General features: G+C 31.6%; 2 protein-coding genes across 2 annotated transcripts; both read right to left on the minus strand.

Annotated features, from left to right (window-relative positions):
• Window positions 1–4217: 4217 nt before the first annotated feature.
• On the minus strand, window positions 4218–6221 carry LOC107919461 (uncharacterized). Its single transcript, XM_016848916.2, has one exon. The coding sequence runs from the start codon at window positions 6219–6221 to the stop codon at window positions 4218–4220; it is 2004 nt and encodes a 667-aa protein (XP_016704405.2).
• An 8465-nt stretch (window positions 6222–14686) lies between these two features.
• On the minus strand, window positions 14687–19800 carry LOC107952381 (uncharacterized). The gene is made up of 2 exons (XM_016887642.1): window positions 19541–19800; window positions 14687–15842 (listed from the first exon to the last, which is right to left on the minus strand). The coding sequence occupies exons 1-2, from the start codon at window positions 19798–19800 to the stop codon at window positions 14687–14689; spliced, it is 1416 nt and encodes a 471-aa protein (XP_016743131.1).
• Between the last annotated feature and the right edge of the window lie 1893 nt (window positions 19801–21693).

Genomic DNA, 21693 nt, shown 5'->3' on the forward strand with positions numbered 1-21693 from the left:
TAAGCAAATATTTTTTCTTTAATTTAAAATTTTGAAACAAATTATAAATAAAAGTTAATTATATTATACTCGAAAGTCTATTCATAGTCATAAATTATTCAACTTTTGCAGCCGACAATATCAAGAAAAAAATTGTTCCCCCAACAATCACTTTCTTTTATAATTAAAAATTGAATTTTGATTTTAGAAGCCCTTAATATTTCAAACAATTTGGTGGAAATTTCCAAATCAGCCCTTTATTATAAAGATTTGTTTGAATTAATCTCTATATTATCAAATGAATTGATTTAGTCCATGTACTATTAAAAAGAATTAAATAAGGAAAAATTTTAATTTGATTCAGTCCCTATAATACAAGGAGCTCACGGAACAAACACAATAAATTTGATGCTAACCTATGAAGTTTTGAAAATTAAAGTATGCAATTATAAAATGATACATGCCTAGTTGACTATGTCAAAATGGGAAGTAAGTGAGATAAATTTCAAAATTATCAATGAACTTTGATTTAATATGCAATTGTATACATGAACTTTATTTTGGCGCAATGATGCATGTGTAACACTAATTGTGGTTCGAATGTATATTTGAAATTTTAATTTTGATTTAACCATACACATTTAAAGAAATAACTACATATTTCATTTTTATATTCGATAAATATAATTATTTATGTATGCAAGATATAAACATAAAATGATGTTATATCAATAATCATGTTAATAATTTACAAGAATTGGATCAAATTAAAATTTCATGTATATAATTGCACATTAAGTCATAGTTCATATATAATTTTAAAATTTATTCATAAATAAAATTTTAATTGGATTCAACCTCTCTTTTGTGCATATTATAATTTATTCATGGAGGTTCACAAAAAAACATGATCGTAATCAAAATCAAGATTATGGAGTTTTAAATGATAAAAGCTTTTTGAAAATCGTGATATTTTAGATTTAAATTTCATCATTAGTAGGTTTGATGTTTTTAGTCTATTAGTTCATGATACTAACTTGATTAGAAATTTTCACTTGGAACAATTTGTCCACTTCAATTGTACAAACTACTAAAGAAACCCATAAATATATAAATATATATTCAACCATAAATTTATATCGATTCATAGATCAATCGATCCAACCTCTTATTTCGAACTGATACCTTAATTAGAAGTGTCCATGGGTCTTGCAATATACATGGCGTATCTACACAGCTCACTCCCGATCAAGCAAGCATCGAATTATTCGAAACCGTGCAGCATTAGTAAGGAGACATTTTTTCAAAGCGAGGCATAAGAACATTCGGATTCTTTGTGGTCCCTCATGCAAGCAACCATAAAGGATCATGTTGCTTCCAAGAGATCTTCCTTAGTTCGTTATATGCACTCTTAACAGTGAAGTCACCATCAAATGATTGCGAAGTAGGTCCCAATTCCATGAGTTATCATCCATTATATAGTGTGCACAACACCGCTAAGTTATGACCTTCATGAAGCAGGGAAAGCGCTATCGAGGGCGGAACTTGAAGGTGTTCTGTTTTTTGTTGAACCTTTTTTGTTTCATGTCAATGGGAACTTACCCAATTGGCAATGGTGGGAAAACAAAGTTTGCCATTTTGATCCATTTGTAAAGGCAAGTCACTTGGCACTGGGGGTTTCGCAGTTGAGTGGCAAGGGCTATAGAGGAGGAAGCTCCCTTTTGTCTGTATTTTTTTAGTTTTATGTAATTTCGTTGATAGGATAGAATGGTTAAAGTGATATGTTCAGGGTGAGAATCCAACTTGAGTAATTGTTCTCCTGTACTGAATAACTTGTATGATGAATGACGAATGATATAAATTTATCTATGTTGAAAATTTGAGAGTTAAATGATATTTGTGAAAATTGTCATTGTTGAGAAATTCAAATTCTTGGTGTTATTTTGTTGGGTTGAAGTTTGATGTTAGATGTATGTATTTGTGTATGTATGTTTTGTATGGTAGATATTGAATATGGTTGATATTTTAAGTTGTATGGAATTTGGCTCTTTTGGAAGTAAATTATTTAGGTCAATTTGTTGAGTTGAAATATGTAGGATATGGCATTTGAAATTTATGATTCCTAATTGTGGAGCAAGATGAATGTATGATTTGATAAAGGTTTGAATGCTAATGTTTGAAATGTGGTGCCAATGAGGGCTATATTGGTTAGGCTCTTAGATTGTATGAAATTGACATATTTTCACTTGTTTTGAGGTATATTTGATGACATTTATAGACTGGTTATAGGCTTGGTTTGGTAGCCAAGATAGGTGTGAAAATTGCTTTGTTTTGGAAGCAAAAATTGGTGCACATGACTAGGGACATGGGCTATACACAGTCTACCCACACGGGCATGTGTTTTAATGATTTTAGGTGCAGGGCACACACGGTCTAAGACACAGTCAGCAACATGGTCGTGTGACCCAACATCAAATGCACACACGGGCAGGCACACGGCCGTGTGACCTTAATTCGAATATACACACGGGCGGACACACTAGCTGGGACACGGTCATGTGTCTTGACTTCGAATGTCCACACGGTCTGGGCTGTGACACAAGGCCATTGTGTCCTTTGTTTTCAAAATTTTCATCTTTTTCCTAGCTTTTCCGTTTTGTTTCAAATTGACCTCAAAATGTTTTCAATTTATTTTCAGGGCCCCGTAAACTCAATTTAAGGCTCGTAAGTGTATGTTTATTGTGATTTAATTAGTTGTAATTATACTGAATAATTATTTTTAAGTAGTGTTAAATGTTTGAAATGTTATCGTAATACTCTGTGACTCCAATCTGGCGACAGACATTGGTTAGGGCTGTTACATATTTTTCTTAAGTTTAAATTGTCTTTTATAAATTTTAAATAAATGCATGAAAAATAAAAAAATACTTTATAATAATATTTATTAATCATTAAAACTTGGCTTTTTAATACTTTTCTTGATCGAGTTAGTGTCGAGCTAAGTCATGATACTGTCTAAATTCATGACGCCAATTCAATCATACACTTAAATAACAGTATAAACGTTATTGTTTATGAAAAGATCAAAATATCAATGTTGAATCCCAAAATGAAATCAACAGTTAAGATTTGAAATATAAGTAGAGATGGTAATGGAGTGGGGCAGAATGGTTTTTTGTCCACCCGACCCGATACAGCTCTAACATAATCCGACTTTGATCCAACTCAAAACAAATATTAATTTACTTATCTTGAACCTGACTCGAAAAATCAAAGTTATAACCAATTTTGATTGATATACCACTACTTTTAATTGTTTTTATATATTTTTATTAAAATAGAATAATAGTTTTAAAGTTTTTAATGATAACATTTTTTTTGTAGTTATAGTTATGCTAGAGAAAATTTTTTTATAAATTTTTATTATCATATATTATAATCTAATATTATATATATAAATGGTTATTCTGGTAATTACGAGGCAAATTTTTCTAAATCGAAGAAAGAATTGTATGAAATTGTGATTTTACGTCATCTGTATTGTTTTCTAATATGAAAATGACAAATTAGAATTTAAGATTTAATCCATGTACTTTAAAAGTTAAAATTTCAATTATCCTACCTCTACGATTTAAAATTTCTAGTTCAATTATTATTACATGTAATTTTTTTGTCAAAAAAATTCAACCTAACATGTTTATTTTTTTATCAATCATATGAAATATTATATGATGCCAATCTAATTAACATGTCAAATTGGAAGATTTGATGGAAATTATTAATAATGTTAAAGATTGGAATGAGATTTTTAAATCAGAAAAGTAAGAGGACTAAATTTCAAATTTTATCTAACTCAAAGGGACTAACAACAAATTTTCACAAAAGGAATTGATAGACTAATTTAGGTTTTAGACTAAGCAAAATTTTCATATCCAACTATATTCAACTTATATAAATATGGAAGCTAGCAGCATATAAGGATAATAATTTTTCATGGAATCCAAGGACAAAAAATAATTAACATACTAGCATGTAAGAAAAAGAAGAAATAAGCAAATCATATAATTTTTATTATCATATAATTATAGTTCAAACCTCACAATTTTCAACATAAAAACATTACATTGTTTAAACACACAGTTGAAAAGCCAAATAAAAATAGCAATCATTAACAACAATCGCACACTATTCTTTTGTGAAATTGAAGCCGCAATTTTCAGCACCTATCACAGCATCACTCATTTTCCGCATTTCCAATGAACAATATAGTTGCATCCTGGTTCTGCACATTCAAGAGAAAGATCTTCACAAGGCTTACCACATTCAACACATTTAGGGTAGTAAGGAAATTTCTTGGCAAAAGTGAGAGGGTGTGGATGGTCTCTTTCATTGTAGGTGCTGCCTAGTTTGATCAATGGATATTTTCCAAGAACGCAATTCACGTGAGCAGAAGTGTCACAAGTTTCGCAATGGTAAAACCAGTACTTTGGATCCCTTTTTTCCTCACAAATGTCACAATAATGATATTTTTCATAATCATTAATCTTGTGATAAGTGAGTTTAAGAGGATGATCATCGCAATTGTGTCCGACTCTAGTTAGTCGCACAACACAATAAAGGCATAAACCAAAGTTACAATCCTTACAACGATATGCTTTATTGATATCCGTCCCACAACCACTGCACTGCCCCTTATAATCATAATAGAAAAGAAGAGGGTGTTTATGCCCTGGAATTTTTACTTCAAATTGGAGAAATACACATCGAACGCACCTGTGAATTCCACATTCATTACATTTATAAGAAAATCCATTAGAAAGGTAGGTGCATAGTTCACATTCGAACATGCAGTCTGAAGTAAGGATGAAGGGTTTTAATCCAGCAAAATGCTCTTCATCACAACGATGATCAAAAATAAGCTCGATCTTAGATAATTCAGCACAAGATTTATGAAGAAAGAAATCACACCGCAAGCAATGGTAGAACTTAGCGGAGATCAATAACAAGCACCCATCACAACATTTATCACCATGCTCGCTGATTTTGTCACTTAACATCAAGTAGTGCTTATGCTTGCAATGTTCTATGAGTGTGGCTTCTCCAGCATCATTCCTCTCAAGAACCTTAGTGATGGAGTTAACAGGTATATCAAGAGACTTGTCATCTTCATTTTCCTGTGTTACTATGCAATACCACTCCTTTTCTTTCAATGCACAATTCACATGGAATATAACATTGCAATCTGCACAGAAGTAACTACCGTGCTCTGTATCGACAACTTTATAGCACCATATGCAATTCAAACTTCTAAAATATTCCTTGTGAATGAAATATGTGTGAAAAACACGATGGTTATGCCACGCGTGTTGCATAATGCGTGGCAATGAAATGCATTCTTTATGGACCATAATACTGCATGTACAACATGCATAGGCAACATGATGCCCTTCAGTGCCACAAGCATCACAAATGAATGGAATTTGTCTCCAAAATAAGGTGAATGGGTGTTGATGACTTTTATCTTCAATAACTGGTAATGGCGATAAACAATCAATGTGAATAGCCAAATTACAAGTTGAGCAACCATACACAAGTCCTCTATCTGGAGTTACTTGGCATATCTTGCAAGAAAGCCGTTCACTATTAAATTGCAGAAGAAGAGGATGTTTGCGATGGCACACATGACCCATTTTGGGAGGAAGCTCAGCACATTTCTTATGCAAATTAAACCCACAATCAAGAGAGAAGTATGTATACATTGCTAATGGTTCCCAACACACAAAGCACTTACCCAGGTTTCCACCATCGTTTTTAGAGGAAAACGATGGATCCTCAAGGGCAACATGCTCAAGCTCTTTCAAATTTCTTTCAGCAATATTAAATGTAAACAAAGCACATTTAATATGAAAGTCCAAGCCACAAGAGCAATGGTAAATGAATTTCTCACATGTTTCATTACAGAAATCGCAAATGCACCTTGTGCCAGGCTCAAAAGTGTAAGGTGGATTCTGCAGAAGCAGGAGAGGATGGTGGCGATGAAAAGGATGATTAAGCTCCAAAGGTGCCTCGGCACATGTCTTGTGGAGGTAAAACCCACAGCACTCCACACAGATAAAACATGGAGCTGACACCTTCTCCCCACACCTTGAGCAATCAACAACTCCGTTGCCATTGCCAATCAACTGCTCCTCATTTAACATCAACAGTGGATGTTGATGCCCATAGTTCTTTAGCTCTTCCATTTCTCCTTCCTCTCTGTCTCTTTCGATGTGGTAGAGAAAAAAAAATTTGAAATTGAAGAACTAAAAGAAAGCAGAAAATTAGAAGGGAGAGATTCCAAATCTTTATTTGTATGAATCTCTTTTAACTTGCTATGGTATTTTGCTTTGCCTATATATGTATCTTCTTTATAATTACTATGAATGTGATGCAATGGGTTTGAGTGTATTCTAAGTAAATTATCAAAAAAATTCCTTTATTCTTTGCTTTGTGGATAAGATAATGAATATTGATAGTGAAAGTGTTTTGATATTGTTTGTGTGTAAAAAAATAAGATAATATCAGGTTAACAATCATATTATTCTAAAAAAAATTAAATTAAATCATTTATCTAATCGAAAATTAAAATCCTATTTAATATATTATGGTGATTAGAATAAAAAATTTGAACAAAACTAGATAGACTAATTATACAATTACCGAGCCGCCAATTGGCTCTCTTAAGATAATCTGTTACAGAGATGACTCTAACTCCCTCGGTATTTGCTCAATGGGGTCATCGTTCATTAAACTAACCATATAATTAGATGTGAATGAGACATCTCTATTACAGGAATGATCCACATTCACTATCCTGCAGTACAAACTGAATCTACAAGCTAATGATAGAAACATAAACCAAAATATATAGTACATTGTTTGATTAAAATTGAAAACATGGTTCATATTTATCCATTGCAGTGCTCACATGTTCAATAACATGCAAAAGATATATATATATATATATATATATAGTCTAATGACAGCTTCAAGTTTATCTAAGCAAATACACATATATCACCCAAAACTTCCCACAGAAACTAAAATTTAAGTACTAACAAGTTCATAAAACAAGTTAAACGAAAGATTACATCGAGGAAAAAAGACAATCAAGACAACTAACCATGCCGGTACTCGTATTTAATCAAACTCACAAAGCGATAACCGCGTGTCGTTTGTACTTGAGGAATGTCTGAAACTCTTTATAACCACTCCTGTAATGGTCCAGACTGAAAGTAAGCTGTCTTATTACCTCTCTTTTCTCTTCAGACACATCTAAGATCATGTTCCTTTGCTTATCCACTTCCTTCTCAAGGTCCTTTATCTTCATTTTCAACTCATCTTCTACATTCTTTGTTAGCTGCATATGTTCCTTGCTTAATTGTTGTAAATGGTCCTCCATTTGTCTGATCTGTAAATCACGAGAACGAACCTCGGCTACGAATTATATTTTGAAATGAAATCTTGTGTTTTGAAAGAAAATTATATTTTCAACACATTTTTTATATTGTTAACTTTGTTACAAATTAGACAGACTTGAATTTTTTTGATAGTATAGAGACTAAATTTATTTATTTAATAATAGAAATTTTAATTTGATCTAGTCCCTATAATACAAGGAGCTCACGGAACAAACACAATAAATTCGATGCTAACCTATGAAGTTTTGAAAATTACAGTATGCAATTATAAAATGATGCATGCCTAGTTGACTATGTCAAAATGGGAAGTAAATGGGATAAATTCAATATGCAATTGTATACATGATGTAACGCCCCGTACCCGAGACCGTCTCCGGAGTCGAACACAAGGTGTTAACGGACTTAATTCATTACTTAAACAGCTCAAACAATTTATTTTTAAAACTTCCAGAGAAGCTGACAATCTGCGTCACAGTTGCTTAAAAATTCATATCTCGAGTTACAAAACTCGAAATCAAATTCCGTAAATTTTCCCTGAAACTAGACTCATATATATATCAACTAATTTTTTTCTAGAATTTTTGACTGGGCCAACTAGTACATTTTATTAGTTAAAGTCTCCCCTGTTTCAGGGTTTGACTGCTCTGACCTCTGTGTATTACGAATCAAATATCTCCCTATACAGAGTTCCAATTACTATGAAGTTTATTTCTCATAAAACTAGACTCAATAAGGAATCTGTACATGTAAATAATGACTTCTAATTATCTTTGTACAATTTTTGGTGAATTTCCAAATTCAGAAAAGGGGATCCAGAAATCTCTCTGGCCCTGTTTCACAAAAATTTAAATATCTCATAAAATATATCTCATTTACCTATTTTGTTTCTTCCATTTGAAAATAGACATAATAATCTTTGATTTCATACTTATTCATCATTTAATTCCATTTCTACTATTTTTAGCGATTTTTCAAATTCACGTCACTGCTATTGTCTGATTGTTCTAATTTCACCTTTTTCATAATTTCCATGGAATAACTAGCATTTAGGCATACATAACACCAAACATGTCTTTTATTAGCCATTCCAACAGCTAATCATTATCAAGCATTTACATACCAATCATTAGCCATATCATAAGATCATACACACAAAATGGCTACGATGCTATACATGCCATACTCAAAATGAAACGTCTAGCTATACCAAAATAATCCTCGTGATAGTGTGCCCGGACTTCCAAAGTACTTTACGATCCCCGAGTTAGCTTGACAAAACTATAAAAAGAAGGAAAATAAAGGGGGTAAGCATTAAGCTTAGTAAGTTTGCATGCAAATAAATAACAATATTCATAAGAATTATCTTACTACTTGGCATGATACTACTTAATGCAACTTCATTAATTGTCATAGACATATTTAAAACTTCTTCACTTACTCACTTACTTAAATACTTACTTACTTAATCAAATTTATTAATACATTTTACTTACCTTTTTCCTTATCAAGCATACATGAACATTATGTACTTACCTTTACTCTTCTAGCATGAACTTGTCTTACCTTACCTTACCTTGATATTCTCTTTAAATTTTCCCGTTGAACCACTTGGAATACTAAGGATACACGGGTACCTTACCATTGCCATGACTTGTCATGGTCTTACGTGGTATCCTTTTGAAACTTACCATTGCCATGTCTTGACATGGTCTTACATGGTAGCCTTGCCTTATGAACTCACCAATGCCATGCCTTGGCATGGTCTTACATGGGACCTTTGCCTTATAGTAACTTATCAATGCCATGTCTTGACATGGTCTTACATGATTTCCTTGCCTTAGAAACCTTACCAATTGCCATGCCTTGGCATGGTCTTACACGGTATCCTTAAACCCTAATGTCATGACATTTGTATCCTACACATTCCTAAGGTTCAACCGGGACTTTCTGAAATTTCTTCTCCGTCAATTCATGCTTTAGTCTTCTTTGAATAATTTCATAAAATAAATATACACATGCTGGAAATTAACAAAATTAACATAAAATAATAGAATATTGCATTTATTTACCGCAAACTTACCTCGAAACAAAATACGATCAACTATATCGATTTAGTCCACTATCTTTTTCTTTCCCCGGTCTAACTCCGAATTTTGTTCTTCTTGAACTATAATCAAAAATTTAGCTTATTTAATACTCACATTTATTAAAACAGTCCTTGACCCAAACTTTGGCAAAATTATATTTTTGCCCCTAAACTTTCACATATTTGCACTTTTGCCTCAAGACTCGTAATTTAAACTTCATCCTATTTTCTTATGTTTTATGACATGCTGGTCATTTTTCCCTTCTATGAAAACATCAAATTCACACTCTAACATGTACTTATGACTATTAGGTATTTTTACCGATTAAGCCATTTTACTCGTTTTCACTTAAAACCGAGTAGCACAAGTTGTCTAACATAATTTAAAACCACATACTCTATCATAAAACACCAAAATACACAAATTTAACCTATGGGTAGTTTTCCAAATATGAACCCTAGGTTGAATTATTGCTAGAATAAGCTTAATCAAGTTACCGGGACTCCAAAAACGTAAAGATCATTAAAAACGGGGCTTGGAATCACTTACTATGGAGCTTGAAAGCTTGAAACAAACCCTAGCTATGGAGAACCCTTGAAATTTCGGCCTAATGAAGAAGATGGACAAAAATTGGCTTTTAATTTTGTTTTTAATTCATTTTAATAACTAAATGACCAAAATGCCCATACTACTAAACTTTCCCAAAAATTCCATCCATGTCCAATTTTTGTCCATAGACTTAGAAATTGGTCAAATTCTATTTAAGACCTCCTCATTAATATTCCAAAGCAATTTCATACTAAAAACTTCTAGAATGCTAGTTTTGCAAATTATTCGATTTAGTCCCTAATATCAACTTAAGCACTTTATGCATAGAATTTCATCACGAAATTTTCACACAATCATGAAATCATATCATGAACCTCAAAATAATAATAAAATAAATTTTTCTACCTCGAATTTGTGGTTTCGCAACCACTGTTCCGTTTAGGCCCTATTTCGGGATGTTACACATGAACTTTAATTTGGTGTAATTATACATGTGAAACACTAATTGTGGTTCAAATGTATACTTAAAACTTTAATTTTGATTTAACCATATATATTTAAAGAAATAAATACATATTTTATTTTTATATTGGATAAAGATAATTATTTATATATGCAATATATAAACATAAAATGATGTTATATCAATAATCATGTTAATAATTTACAAGAATTGGATCAAATCAAAATTTCATGTATATAATTACATATTAAATCAAAGTTCATATATAATTTTAAAATTTATCCATAAATAAATTGGTTAAATTTTTAAATGTATTCAACCTCTCTTTTGCGCATATTATAATTTATTCATGGAGCTTCATAAAAAAGCATAATCGTAATCAAAATCAAGATTATAGAGTTTAAAATGATAAAGTTTTTTTAAAATAGTGATATTTTAGATTTAAATTTTGTATTAGTAGGTTTGATGTTTTTAATCTATTAGTTCATGATACTAACTCGATTAGAAATTTTCAGTTGGAACAATTTGTCCACTTCAATTGTACAAACTATTAAAAAAAATCATAAACATATAAATATATATATTCAACCATAAGTTTATATTGATTCATAGATCAATCGATTCAACCTCTTATTTCGAACTGATGCCTAAATTAGAAGTGTTCATGAACCTTACAATATACATGGGTACCGATCAAGCAAGCATCGAATTCTTTGAAACTGTGCACATTAGTAAGGAGACATTTTTTCAAAGTGAGGCATAAGAATATTCGGATTCTTTGTGGTCCCTCAAATCTCCGTGCAAGGAACCATAAAGGATCATGTTGGTTCCAAGAGATCTTCCTTAGTTCATTATATGCACTCATAACAGTGAAGTCACCATCAAATGATTGCGAAGTAGGTCCCAATTCCATGAGTTGTCATTCGTCATATAGTGTGCACAACACCGCTAAGTTATGACCTTCATGAAGCAGGGAAAGCGCTATCGAGGGCTGAACTTGAAGGTGTTCCGGTTTTTGTTGAACCTTTTTTGTTTCATGTCAATGGGACCTTACCCAATTGGCAATGGTGGGAAAACAAAGTTTGCCATTTTGATCCATTTGTAAAGGCAAGTCACTTGGCACTGGGGGTTTCGCAGTTAAGTGGCAAGGGCTATAGAGGAGGAAGCTTCTTTTTGTCTGTATTTTTTTAGTTTTATGTAATTTTGTTGATACGATAGAATGGTTAAAGTGATATGTTCAGGGTGAGAATCCAACTTTAGTAACTGTTCACCTGTAGTGAATAACTTGTATGATGAATGACGAATGATATAAATTTATCCATGTTGAAATTTTGAAAGTTAATGATATTTGTGAAAATTGTCATTGTTGAGAAATACAAATTCTTGCTGTTATTTTGTTGGGTTGAAGTTATTGATGTTAGATGTATGTATGTGTGTATGTATGTATGTATGTTTTGTATGGTATATATTGTTTATGGTTGATATTTTAAGTTCGATGGAATTTGGCTCTTTTGGAAGTAAATGATTTAGGTCAATTTGTTGAGTTGAAATATGTAGGGTATGGCATTTGAAATTTATGATTCCTAATTGTGGAGCAAGATAAATGTATGATTTAATAAAGGTTGGATGCCTTTGTATGTGATGTTTGAAATGTGGTGCCAATTAGGGCTATATTGGTTAGGCTCTTAGATTGTATGAAATTGACTTGTTTTGAGGGGTATTTAATGACATTTATAAGTGGTTATAGGCTTGGTTTGGTAGCCAAGATAGGTGTGAAAATTGCCTTGTTTTGGAAGCAAAAATTGGTGCACATGGCCCGGGACACGGGCTGTATACGGCCTACTCACACGGCCATGTGTCTTAATGATTTTAAGTGCAGGGCACACACGGTCTAAGACACAGCAAGTGACATGGTCGTGTGACCCAACATCAAATGCACACACGGGTAGGCACACGGCCGTGTGACCTTAATTCAAATATACACACGGGCAGACACACGGTCCTGTGTCTCTTATTTTCAAAATTTTCATCTTTTTCCTAACTTTTCTGTTTTGTTTCAAATTGACCCCAGAATGTTTTCAATTTATTTTTAGGGCCCCGTAAACTCAGTTTAAGGCCCGTAAGTGTATGTTTATAATGAATTGATTGTGATTTGATTAACTGTAATTATACTGAATAATTGTTTTTAAGTAGTGTTAAATGTTTGAAATGTTATCGTGATATTCCATGACTCCAATCCGGCGACACACACTGGTTAGGGGTGTTATATATTTTTCTTAAGTTCAAATTTTCTTTTATAAATTTTATATAAATGCATGAAAAATACAAAACACTCTATAGTAATATTTATTAATCATTAAAACTTGGTTTTTTAATACTTTTCTTGATCGAGTTAGTGTCGAGCTAAGTCATGATACTATCTAAATTCATGATGCCAATTCAACCATACACTTAAATGATAGTATAAATGTTATTGTTTATGAAAAGATCAAAATATCAATGTTGAATACCAAAATGAAATCAACGGTTAAGATTTGAAATATAAGTAGAGATGGTAATAGAGTGGGGCAGAATGGCTTTTTGTCCACCTGACCCGATACATCTCTAACATAATCCGACTTTGATCCAACTCAAAATTAAATATTAATTTACTTATCTTGAACATGACTTGAAAAATCAAAGTTGTACCCAATTTCGATCGATATACCACTACTTTTAATTGTTTTTATATTTTTTTATTAAAATAGAATAATAGTTTTTAAGTTTTTAATGATAACATTACTTTCTTTTTTTTTTTGTAGTTATAGTTATGCTAGGGAAAATATTTTTATAAATTTTTATTATCATATATTATAATCTAATATTATATATAAATGGTTATTTTGGTAATTACGGGGCAAATTTTTCTAAATCGGAGAAAGAATTATATGAAATTGTGATTTCATGTCATCTATATCTTTTTCTAATACGAAAATGACAAATTAGAATTTAAGATTTAATCCATATACTTTAAAAGTTAAAATTTCAATTATCCTACTTCTACAATTTAAAAATTCTAGTCCAATTATTATTATTTATAATTTTTTTGTCAAAAATTTCAACTTAACATCATATGAAATGTTATATGATGGCAATCTAATCAACATGCTAAATTGGAAGATTTTGATAGAAATTATTCACAATGTTAAAGATTGGAATGAAATTTTTAAATAAAAAAAGAAAGAAGACTAAATTTCAAATTTTATCTAAGTCAAAGCGACTAACAACATATTTTCACAAAAGAAATTGATAGACTAATTTAGGTTTTAGACTAAGCAAAGTTTTCATATCCAACTATATTCAACTTGTATAAATATGGAAGCTAGCATATAAGGATAATAATTTTTCATGGAATCTAAGGACAAAAAATAATTAACATACTGGCATGTAAGTAAAAGAAGAAATAAGCAAATCATATAATTTTTATTAAAATATAATTACGGTTCAAGCTTCACAATTTTCAACCTTAAAATATTACATTGTTTAAACACACAATTGAAAAGCCAAATAAAAGTAGCAACCATTAACAACAACACACACTGTTCTTTTGTGAAACTGAAGCCGCAATTTTTAGCAACTACCACAGCGTCGCTCATTTTCTGCATTTCCAATGAGCAATATAGTTGCATCCTGGTTCTGCAAATTCAAGAGAAAGATCTTCACAAGGCTCACCACATTCAACACATTTGGGGTAGTAAGGAAATTTCTTGGCAAAAGTGAGAGGGTGTGGATGGTCTCCTTCATTGTAGGTGTTTCTGAGTTTGATCAATGGATATTCTCCAAGAACACAATCCACGTGAGCAGAAGTGTCACAAGTTTCGCAATGGTAAAACCAGTACTTTGGGTCCTTTTTTCCTCACAAATGTCACAATAATGATATTTTACATAATCATTAATCTTATGATAAGTGAGTTTAAGAGGATCATCATTGCAATTGTGTCTGACTCTAATTGGTCGCTGAACACAATAAAAGCATAAACCAAAGTTACAATCCTTACAACGATATGCTTTATTGATATCCGTCCCACAACCATTACACTGCTCCTTATAATCATAATAGAAAAGAAAAGGGTGTTTATGCCTTGGAATTTTTACTTCAAATTGGAGAATTACACATCGAACGCACATCTGATATCCACATCTACATTTATAAGAAAATCCATTAGAAAGGTATCTCCATTGATCACATTGGAACATGCAGTCTGAAGTAAGAATGAAGGGTTTAATCCAGAAAAAGGCTTTCCAGCACAATGATGATCCAAAATAAGCTCCATCTTAGGTAATTCAGCACAAGATTTATGAAGAAAGAAATCACACCGCAAGCAATGGTAGAATTTAGCGGAGATCAATAACAAGCACCCATCACAACATTTATCACCATGCTTGCTGATTTTGTCACTTAACATCAAGTAGTGCTTATGCTTGCAATGTTCTATGAGTGTGGCTTCTCCAGCATCATTCCTCTCAAGAACCTTAGTGATGGAGTTAACAGGTACATCAAGAGACTTGTCATCTTCATTTTCCTGTGATACTATGTAATACAACAAATTTTCTTTTAATGCACAATTCACATGGAATATTACATTACAATCTGCACAGAAGTAACTACCATGCTCTGTATCGACAACTTCATGGCACCACATGCAATTCAAACTTTCAGAATATTCCTTGTCAATGAAATACGTGTGAAAAACACGATGGTAATGGAACACGTGGTGGATAATGCGTGGCAATGAAATGCATTTTTTATGGACCATAATACTACATGTACCACATATATAGGCAACACGATGTCCTTCAGTGCCACAAGCATCACAAATGAATGGAATTCGTCTCCAAAACAAGGTGAATGGGCGTTGATGACTTTTATCTTCAATAAATTGTAATGGCGATGCACAATCAATGTGAATAGCCAACTTACAAGGTGAACAACCATACACAAGTCCTCTATCTAGAGTTACTTGGCATATCTTGCAAGAAAGCCGTTCACTATTAAATTGCAGAAGAAGAGGATGTTTGCGATGGCACACATGACCCATTTTGGGAGGAAGCTCAGCACATTTCTTACGCAAATTAAACCCACAATCAAAAGAGAAGTATGTATAAATTGCTAATGGTTCCCAACACACAAAGCACTTACCCAGGTTTCCACCATCGTTTTTAGAGGAAAACGATGGATCCTCAAGGGCAACATGCTCAAGCTCTTCCAAATTTCTTTCAGAAATATTAAATGTAAACAAAGCACATTTAATATGAAAGTCCAAGCTACAAGAGCAATGGTAAATGAACTTCTCACATGTAATACCCTGAAAATTTTTACAGTAAGATATTATCCTTGATATAGTATAATAAGCAAATAAAGTGGGAAATTTTGAGTTATGTCAATATTGAAGTATATTATGATATATTAATTCAAGAAAGGACTAAATTGTAAAAGTGAGAAAAGTTTTGTTGCACAAGAGTAAATATTCATAATTTGAGGGGTTAAAGTGTAAATATGAAAAAGTTGAAGGACTAATAGTGTAAATAATTTAAGAGTGGAATGATCTAGAAACTAAGGAAAATGGATGAATTAGGACCGAATTGAATAGATAAAGAAGTATGAGGGACTAAATTGCAATTTTACCAAATTAAATGATGACTTAAGGATGGAATTTTAAAAGATAATTAAGGGCAAAATGGTCAATTGGAAGAGAGAGAAATCTAGAGTGTAATAATGATGCTAGAGATATTTTGATATTTTATAATTATTTAACTAGATAAATATTATTTTATTAATACTTTAATTAGATATTTTATTATTATTTTATTAGTATATAAAGAAAAAAAGATGAGAAATTCTCATCCATATTTTCCCATGCACTAACGTGAGAGAAAGAGAGGAAGAAAGAAAGTTTTGCTTTCTTTACAATTTGGTCCTTTTACCAAAAATTCACCATTTTCACCCAAAAATCAAATGAATTTCCATAGCTACCAAGAGACAAAAATGTTAAGGAGAGCATGGAGAGTTAGAATATCAAGTTGGATTCAAGAAATAGAAGCTGGAGGAGAGAGAAAATCAAGTTAAAGATTAGTATCAATAGAACAAGGTAAGTATATCAAGATTTCAATGTGTTTTTAAGTTTGTTATTATTGACAAAGCATGGAAATAATGTTATAGTAGAGTTTTCTTACATAAGGTCCTATGTTTTTGATATGTTAGTGAAGAGAAAATAAGAGAAAGTGATGAGAAATGGTGTAGAAAAAGAAAATAAGGGTGTTATAACGTGGTAATTAATAGCTTGCACAAAAACAGTTTAGACAGCAGCAGTAGACTAATTTTGAAAAATCACCATAAATTGTAGAAATCGAATTAGTAGATGAAAAAAATATGGAGTTAAATCCTATTGAGTATAGTTTCTCATAGAAGAAATAATGTAAGCAATGGATTTGTAAATTTTGAGATATAATGAGTTTTGTGAGACAAGGTCAGAATGAATTCGGGTTCCCCTGTTCTGACTTTGAAAAATCTTAAAAAATTGAATAAAAATAATTATGGGCTTAAATTTATATTTCTAAAATCCTGAATGATTATATTTTTAATAGAAATAAACAAGAACATCATTTGAATCCTGTATGAGGAGATAATTAATTTTTGGTGAAGAGGGGTCAAAACTGTCAAACAGCAGAACAGGGGTAACTTTAAAGAATAAACTGTACTTATTGGCTAAAACAAAAATTCTAAAATTTTTATGGTAAGAATATATATGAGTCTAGATTCAGGGAAAATTATCGGATATTAATTTGGATTTCTATAGATCCAGATATAAATAATTTAGTGACTATGATGCAGATAGACAGCTTGAATATTCATAAAAGTAAATAATAAAAATTATGGATAATGTTACTTACAAGTGTGTTATCTACATTAAGGATGTGGAATGGAGAGGAGGAGGAGGAAAAATATGTATGAATATTCATCTAGCATGGCTAATTTGCATATTTTAGGCTCAGGGACTAAATTGAATAAAAGTAAAACTTTATGGGCAATTTTGTAAACATGTCAGAAATGACCAAATTGCATGAAATGGATTATTTTATTATTTAAATTACAAAATTGAATGAAATTATTAATTTAGTTCAAGATTGGGGGAAAACATGTTTTAGGGATTAAATTGAAAAGTGTTGAAATTATAAAAAAATTCTGATATTTTATAGAATTCATGGATTGTTATCAATATATATGAGAATAATAGCTGGAAATAAGGATTAAATTGCAAGAATTTTACTTTCCTGACTCTAAGGATGAAATCGTCATTAATTAAAAGTTTAGGGGCAAAATGGTAATTTTGCCTAGAGCATTAATTAAATGCATTAGAATATGAAATGAATGAAAATGATGATCAAATTTATTTATAAAGATCCGGACTACTCAAATATGAGACTTGATCGTGGAAAAGAAAAGATATCAGATTAATGAAATTATAAACACAAACAAGCAATGAGGTAAGTTCGTGTAACTTGAATTATATTCTTAAATGCTTGAGATTGTATGTTATTTATGTGAATATGATTTGAATGTTCATTGTATGAAAATTTATTTAACATTGATAAATTTGATAAAAGGAGAAAAAATCCCGGTTGAATGAAAGGAAAATTCGATGGATCTCTGAAAAGGAATTGACGGTAAAAAGGATCTAGCCCGGATGGGTGATCCTATCCTGATATAGCCTTCCCGAAGAATATGTGTAAAATGGATTTAGCCCGGACGGGTAATCCGAATTAGGGTCTGAATTTAGCCTGGACTGGTAATTCAGATCCAAGCTCATTAGAGTAGTTATCGTTGCAGGGGATTTAGCCTGGACTGGTAATCCCAACAATATTCTATGAGTTTATATTACAGGGGATTTAGCTTGGACTGGTAATCCCACTGTAAGGATGAGGTTCGCGGGAGTGTGCTCTCTGATATAAAATGTGTAAGACCATGGTTAAAAGATACCATGGCAACCTGTGTGTAAGACCATGGTTGAAAGATACCATGGCAACCTGATATGAAATGTGTAAGACCATGGTTGAAAGATACCATGACAACCTGTGTGTAAGACCATGGTTGAAACCATGGTTGAAAGATACCATGGCAACCTGATATGAGATGTGTAAGACCATGGTTGAAAGATACCATGGCAACGTGACATGAAAAGAATAAGACCATGGTTGAAAGATACCATGGCAACATGACAGAAAATGAGTAAGACCATAGTTGAAAGACACCATGGCATCACGTCAAAGATAAATAAGACCGTGGATAGGAGACGCTATAACATCTGTTGAACAATTGATATTCAGGTAAAATGTATCAGATGACGAATGGTTATATGAAATGGTTGTGTGAAATGTTTACAAGAACTGGTCATATGGAAATATATGTACAAAAGCGTTGTATGAAATAATTATGAAAATGGATAAACGAAATAAGTATAAGTGCATGGAATATAATTTATGTTAAGTTTGATATAAGCTATTACCAGAATAAATATACATAAAATATATGGAAATGATGAAGCATAAAATATTGATATAATGAAAGGAATGATATATGCTTGTGAAGAAACGGTAAGAGCATGATATGTTTCATGGCATGTACATATATGATTATCTTTGATATGTTGATACAAGGAAATTATGTAATTGAGACTATTATTAAACTCAAGTGCGACATGTCGAGAAAATAGATATATCAATGTTGAATTTATATGAGATATGTGCAAGTATACTAACAATGTTGTTGTTTGATGCTTATACAAGTGCCAAACTGTTGATTGAATGGTAATATATTTATTTTATATGATGCATTGAATCGGTAAGTATTTTAATTTTTTTAAGTGATCTGCAAATGGTAGTAATGCTTTGAAACCCTATTCTGGCAGCGGATACGGGTTAGGGGTGTTACATCACATGTTTCATCACAGAAATCGCAAACGCACCTTGTGTCAGAAGTGGAAGGTGGATTCTGCAAAAGCACGAGAGGATGGTGGCGATGAAAAGGATGATTAAGCTCCAAAGGTGCCTCGGCACATGTCTTGTGGAGGTAAAACCCATAGCACTCGGCACAGCTAAAACATGGAGCTGACACCTTCTCCCCACACTTTGAGCAATCAACAACTCCATTGCCATTGCCAATCAACTGCTCCTCATTTAACATCAATAGTGGATGTTGATGCCCATAGTTCTTTAGCTCTTCCATTTCTCCTTCCTCTCTATCTTTTTCGATGCGGTAGAGAAAGAAAATTGAAATTGAATAACTCAAAGAAAGCAGAAAATTAGAAGGGAGAGATTCCAAATGTTTATTTGTAGGAGTCTGTTTAAACTTGCTATGGTACTTTGCTTCAATGGTGGGTGTAGACACTCAATTTTGCCCGGCCCATTTCAGTATTTAAAATAATAAACCCCAAAAAATAAAAATAAAACAAAGTCCAAGTCCAGTACAAAATTACAAACATATAATTTGGCCCAATCAGAATGGGCCATTACTTGAAAAGATTTAAGGTCCATCTATAAGCTTGACTCATATGGAAATATAATCTTTAAGGATATGCAATCTTAGATATGATATGCAATCTTAGATATGATACAATCTTAGATATGATATGCAATCTTGAAGATATGATCTTGTAATCTTGGAGATTTAATTTGTAGATATCCTTTAATCTTAATCGTTGATGTAATTGATCTGTACCGTTGGATTTGGGGAGGCTCAACTATAAATAGAGGCCTCTCCCTTCATTGTAAATGGCTTGAGTTCTGGGAAGCAATAAGAATTCTTGAAAGCATTCACTCAAATTTCTCTCCCTCTTGCGTTCTTACTCTCTGTGGTTTGTTCTTATTTTATTCTTCGTCTATCTTAGTTTTTCAACCTTTTTTTATTTTAATTTCTTCATTTTTCAAATATGTATATTTATTCCTATCTTTTATACATTTGATTATGCATTTTATATATTATAATATTTAACCTTTTTTATAGTTTATTTTCAAATATATATTTTCTATGCATATATATATATTATATTATCATTTCATGTATTTTGAACTATTGCATTATATTTTTATAATTTGTAAATGTTCTATTTATTCATTTTTTTGTGTATGTCATTTATCTTATTTGTGCATAGTTTCATTTTTTTATATGCTATGTTTAATTATTTCTTTTATGTGCTATTTTATGATATATATTGTTGTATAATTTTTGCATGTATTATGTTTTTCTTTTAGTTTACTCATGTTTTTATTTGTTTATTATCTTATATTTACCCTAGTATGATTTTTTTTTTCATTAAACGTATGTTCATGTTATTTAGTTTTGTCATAATGATATTATTTATGTTTGTATGGAAATGTTAGAATATTTTGTATATTTATGCTTCATGATGCATTAATATGTCATCCTAAAACGTCATTTAAAATAATATTCCGAGGTTTTTTAAAAAAGAAAAATAAAAGGCAATGCTTGATGTTTGGAAACTTCGAGAAAGGTAGTGCCCTAACTTACTGGGTTGTGACTTTTCTCGTTGAATTCGAATAGTCAAGCACCCTTCTAAGTGATTTTGAGTTTTCAAAACTTAAACAATTATTTCGAGATTTCAAAACATAGTGTCCTAACTTACTGGATATGGCGTTTTGTTGTTTCGAGATAAAAATTTTCGAAAGACGAGCTTAGTTTCGAAGGTTTTAAAATGTTGCATCCTAACTTACTGGATGTGATGTTTTGACTCGTTTGAAATAAGTGAGCTTTAATTTTCAAAATTGAGACATTCTAATTAAAAGAGGTTTGCATCTTAAAACTTTCAAATTTCCGACATTAAAGACACTTGATAATCAATTAGGTACCAATTTTTGGGCGTTACGAAGGTGCTTACCCTTCCTCGTACGTAATCGACTCCCGAATCCATTTTCTCGACTTTCGTAGACCAAAATTAATGTTTTAAAACAAAACATTTTATAAGGTGATCCAATCACACCTAAAAAGATTGGTGGCGACTCCTGTTTTCGTTTTTCTTAAAGTCGATTCCCATTTTCCAAAACTCGATTTAAAAATGGTTTCGACAGTGGGTTGCCTATATCTATATACGTTTCTTCTTTA

This window comes from Gossypium hirsutum, chromosome A13 (genome assembly GCF_007990345.1).
Source record: "Gossypium hirsutum isolate 1008001.06 chromosome A13, Gossypium_hirsutum_v2.1, whole genome shotgun sequence".
In the NCBI taxonomy this organism is placed as follows: domain Eukaryota; kingdom Viridiplantae; phylum Streptophyta; class Magnoliopsida; order Malvales; family Malvaceae; genus Gossypium; species Gossypium hirsutum.